At 37.6% G+C, this 5,277-nt stretch overlaps 1 protein-coding gene across 1 annotated transcript; it reads right to left on the bottom strand.

Moving 5' to 3' along the window:
- Nucleotides 1–297: 297 nt before the first annotated feature.
- Nucleotides 298–4,907, bottom strand: LOC107430277 (uncharacterized). The gene is made up of 4 exons (XM_025079336.3): nt 3,241–4,907; nt 1,564–1,710; nt 1,191–1,307; nt 298–1,088 (listed from the first exon to the last, which is right to left on the bottom strand). The coding sequence occupies exons 1-4, from the start codon at nt 4,765–4,767 to the stop codon at nt 474–476; spliced, it is 2,406 nt and encodes an 801-aa protein (XP_024935104.3). The 5' UTR covers nt 4,768–4,907; the 3' UTR covers nt 298–473.
- Nucleotides 4,908–5,277: the final 370 nt, after the last annotated feature.

The raw sequence follows: 5,277 nt of genomic DNA, 5'->3' as shown, positions 1-5,277 counted from the left end.
CTGTAAAAAGGTAGACCGTTGAGAGATCCGCAACAGCCATCGTTTACTACTAATAGATAGTTACTAAGAAATGGTCAAATGTTCTTCCACGTTCTTCATTCACCGTTGAGAATTTAAATAGACAAGAATAAATGCTACTATTCAAAAGGGATAAGGAATAAAAATAAAAAATAAAAAAGGGAGGGTTAAAGAATAAATTTTCTGACTTGCATCAAGAACACCTCCACAGTAAACAAAATGCCCGTCTCATCTTTTATGCTGCACCATCACATTGTTACTTTAATTACAAATTAAAAATAATAATAATAATAACAATTTTAATTACAAATTAAAATAATAATAATAATAATAATAATAACAATAATAGTAAAAGAAAAAGAAATGCACTCAATACAAAGAAACAAAAAAACTCGTTTCTCCATTTCTATACACAATTTTTGTTTCCCTTTTGCTCAAAATTCCTGTTCTGAAACCTACACTCTATGAAACTGTCCAAAAGCTTTCTTGAGTATACTAAATACAGCAGACAAAAGCAAAACCATTACAACCTTCTTCGATGCAAACATTCTAAGGTTCACCCTCAGACCATGTTTTCTCATTTGCCTCACCATTATTGTACTCAACATAAGTAACCAAGAACACACAGCACATGAAACAGCCTTGATAGTTTCTGCTGGACCACGTATGTTGTACACATCATCAGTAGAAACCTCCACATAAGACCATGTAGAACTTACTTGGCTGCTATCTGGTTGATTTAATCCAAGACTCTCGTTCAACCAAGCTGACAACCAGACAAGCAATTTTGCAAGCCAAGCAACCTCATCATCAGAGATGGGGCGTTTCATCCAGTCACCCTTATATTTGATATCCGCCATCATATGGCTGCCAATTTTTCTCGGTTTGAATATTTCACTGCGAGCTTGCTGATGTTCTTTTGGTTCAGGAGAAAATGATAGTGTCTTTATTGGGTGGCCACCATACAGGTAACCCACTTTTGTTTTCAATGAATCTATAGCCTGAAGGTTGTGAGCAAGATTTTCACCAGAAATGGCTTGGAACTCGGCTTCTGCTCGCAGTATGAACAACTAAAATAGCAATATTATGAATGCTGAGTAGATTTAATAACATAAATGGGATATAATGTAGCATCAATGTGAATATATGACAAAAAGGATGAACATAAAAACCTGAAGTAGTTGCTGTCCTCCATCTTCTCCATCACTAAAGAGACGTAGATCTTTGTTCCAATTCTCATGCAAGAAAGATCCATCAGCATCACTCTCAGATAATCCATCCTCCCAATCCTAGTGTTACCAATAAATAGAAAGTTGTGAGATATTCAGTATCAGCAAAATGGCAAAATTAACTTTTTTTGCTCGTGTAGTATTATAGCACATGATGCCTAATGAGGACGGACATTCAATGATAAAAAAATAATGCGAATATAGGAAAACTGAGAAAATTGGAGCCATATAGACCATCCACCAAATGCTCATTATTCTCTCGAAAAGTAAACTAAAATAGGCAAATCTCAGATAGATGGTAGAGATGAAAAATTACCTGCATTTGCTCACGAATTGAAGGGACAAATCTACATAAGCTGTTGAGCATTGACTTCCCACATCCAGCTTGTTTGGAATGGAAAACAGAATCCACCATCTTTATAAGGTCAAATAGCTCTTTAGATGATGTCAATACATTTATAACCTGTAAAGACAAAATAGGAACAGAATTTAGAACGGGAAAAAATATAAATAAATAAAGTTGTCTACTGTTTCCAGCACTATAATCACAGTAGGCCACAGAGCCAGTGATAACAATTATGATTTGATTCTTAATACATAAATCCTAACTAAAAATAGTCAAGTTAATTCAAAGATAAGATTACCTATTATGATTTTGCTTTCATAATTATAAATGTGTTGACATGAATTATGTAATTAATTAAAGTTGTGTTTTCAGAGAGACTGTTTTATAGCAACCCATACCCTGTGGATAATAATCAACGTTGTGAAAACTATCCTCAACTCAAGTATCACAAAAAGATCGAGACAAAATCTTGAATTTGTATAAAAGGGACAGAGCTTCAATGAAAATCTGTGTCAAAGAAAAAGAACCGGAAAGCAATCAAGTCTCCAGATACCAACCAAAACTGCCACCCCCCTAAGATCCAAGAAAGTCAACAAAAGAGAGCACAAACCAAACAGCACATATACTCCTATACTTAAGCTAGTATACACTGTCAATGCTAAATGTGAAACTTTAACCCAAATGCTATTTAGTAATATAAACCCTCACCTATATAAAAAGATTATATATGCTTGGGGCCACCAACTGTCTACTTAGCTTAGCCGGTCATTAACAGAGACAGTAAGCCACTGCTCCTTGTCAAAACTTATCTACCTATCACTACAAGATTCTTTCTCTTCATGCAAAAATTAAAAATCCAGCGCATTAGAGCAAAAAAATTGAAGCTTTTATCCCTTTGATAAACAAAATGGAAAATGAATAAATAAATAAGAGGCGGTTAATGTTCAACAAAAAATAAACACAAAATGGATCATTAACTACTAGGAAAAGAATGGAAAAAACTAAAAGTAGAAATCCAGCATTCATTAAGGTGCTTACAGATATTTCTGGAATGGCAACAACAATAGGCTTATTACATTGAGATGCTTACTAATTACTAGGAATTGAAATTAGAACAGAAGATTGAAAAGATTCCCTTATAACTTTTCTTCTTTAATGCTATCTCTAGGGATATTTGTAAAATTAACAATATTTAGAGAAAGATTGAGAAACAGAATTCTAAATCCCACACAATTGTAAATCCCTCATCAGGAACCTCCTTCCTCACCAATATGAAGTGGATCCCTGACTTAGGTGAGAATCATAATTCTTAGAACTCCGAGAAAGTAATCACATAATGTAAGAGAATGAGATTACTCTTATTCCGTTCATTATCATTTCTAGCAATAAACATGCCACAATTTGAACACATGATCATCTTCGAAAGCATATCATCTTGAAAAGCATCACATATCTGTATAAATTAGGCAATAACATAATACCAAAAGAGGTCACAGGTTGCAAAAATAATTATAAAGATGGGCTAGATATCCAAAATCTCCACATTTAAGAATTTTAAATTTCCAAACTCAACATCAGATAAAGCAACAACTAATTCGTACAAAGAAATAACCTAACTTTTGATAGGAAAAAGGTTAAGAAGCAAACCTTCAAGACCATTTGAACTATTATTTCCACATCAGCATGAAGAAACTTGTGTGCAAACCCAATAAAATGCATAACCAAGGAACTATAGTACAGATAATTGGATAAGACATAGCCCTGCCAAGAGGATGTGTACCCCCCAACTAGGTCCTGTGAATCTGCTTTTCTCGAATTCTTAGCTGATGCATTGACAATAACATCCAGATCAACAAAATCATCCAAACTAATCAACCAAGGTTCCATATAACTAATCCAAACTGAAAACACCTGAGATGCATTCTTTATCGAAGTTTCCATGGGGCAAAACAGAAATGTTCTGAATATAAACCTGTACAATGGCCTCTGTATCGATAAGTTCCAAGTTCCAACAGTTCGAAAATTGGGTGATCCAACCATAACATCCTTAGACTTTGAAGAATCAAATGAACCTGTTATCCTCCACCTTGGACTCCCATTATGTTCCACATTCTCATTTCCATCTGTATGCACTAAGGAACTCAAATTCAAGTATTTCACAAACAAATTCACAAACTCTCCCAGCCCGGCAGTTGGCGGGGTCTCCCCGAGAACCGAATGTAATGGAAATGACACCCCAAAAGACTTGCACAAATTTACAGGTAAAGGCGAAAAATCATTGTCAACCAACCAAAAATGTGTGAATGTGTTAACAAGGAACTCTGCTTGCATTATAATGGTACCGTCAAAACTCATAGAGTGATGAAGAAGCGAACTACGATAAGGCTGATGCGAATTCAAATCATGTACAGGCACAAATGCACGAAGATAAGCATAAAGAAGCCTCATATATAAATTGCACTCAATTTTATGCTCTGAGCTGCGTCTAGCACTCGAAAAACCCGAAATAGAAGAAACCCAATTCTCCAATTTGAACCTTCTACTTCTCTTCGCGGAAACATTGTCAGAATTCTCATTGTTTCCCCGACAAACAGGGTAGTAAGCGAACCAAAACATGTAATATTCAAATACACTAAGCTGAATTTGATACACAGAGCTTTTAATCGAATCTTCCTTAACCCTACCTTTGAAAATGGGGCACAAATCGGATAAAACGCGGCAATTCTTATCCGACGAGAGCATGAACCGGGCCCACTCAGGCAACCGTTCGAATGGGAAGACATACTTGACGAGCGAGAGACGATCGACGGCAGAAATCGAGCTAAGAAGGACTCCGTTGGGGGCTAGAAGAGAGAAAACCCTGTTAGCTAATTCAGGATCGTTGGATGCGATGACGGTGTCAATCCAGCCGTTGGATGAGTGCGGATTGGTAGTCGTCGAGGTCGATGGAAACGATGAAGGTTGAGCATCGTCGAAGCCGAAGAGCTTGCGGATTAGAGTTGGGAAGGTGACAGAGAAGAAATGGCGGGACTGGTCAGGGGAGAGGGAGTGCAGGACGGAGTCGATGGAGGCGCAGGCAGAGGAGATTTGGGCGGGTGTGGAGGAGGAAAGGACGGTGGCTGCGAGGTCCTGGGATTTGGAATGTGAATCGACAGTGTAGGCGTGAGGGTGCATGGTAAGGAACAGTGGGTGTATAGCAGAGAGACTGCTAGGGTTTTGCAGAGGGTGTGTCTCTGTGTGTGTGGAAGAGAGAGAGAGAGAGAGAGAGAGAGAGAGACAGTTACAGGGAGGGTTTTGAAAGTTTTAAATGGGATGAGGTGCAAATGGCGCCTTTTTATGGGGGAACGAGAGAGGCTGGTGGTGTACGTGGCGACAGAATAAGAGGTGTGGGTGCTTTTGTGGGGCCCTTACGAAATGTCTAGCTTCTTGCGGAAGGTTTTTATTCCTTTTTTCGGATTGATCAGAGTGGGTCGGGAGCCGGGATATCAACGCTCTTGATCGCTACGCTAACGTTATGCTTATTAATTAATACCACAGCGGATCCAATCAGTGCCCTGCTGAAGGTTGTACATTTGCACGTTTCTTAACCTCCGAAAGAAATGCCTAGTTCATAGATTTTTTCATAAGAATTACATACGCTTATTTTTTCTTTTATTTTTTAAAATTTTTATAATAGGAAGTAGT

The sequence above is a fragment of the Ziziphus jujuba genome, chromosome 6, assembly GCF_031755915.1.
Source record: "Ziziphus jujuba cultivar Dongzao chromosome 6, ASM3175591v1".
NCBI classification, from domain to species: domain Eukaryota; kingdom Viridiplantae; phylum Streptophyta; class Magnoliopsida; order Rosales; family Rhamnaceae; genus Ziziphus; species Ziziphus jujuba.
The sequence above is the reverse complement of the archived record's forward strand: the minus strand, read 5'-3'. Positions and strand labels throughout refer to the sequence as shown.

Excerpts from the sequence above, each read along its gene's own strand:
- LOC107430277 (XM_025079336.3), bottom strand. The coding sequence starts at position 4,767 with ATGCACCCTCACGCCTACACTGTCGATTCACATTCCAAATCCCAGGAC. Across the intron at positions 1,711-3,240 it reads TAGTTCAAATGGTCTTGAAG|GTTATAAATGTATTGACATC; the intron begins GTTTGCTTCTTA and ends TTGTCTTTACAG. Across the intron at positions 1,308-1,563 it reads CAATTCGTGAGCAAATGCAG|GATTGGGAGGATGGATTATC; the intron begins GTAATTTTTCAT and ends TGGTAACACTAG.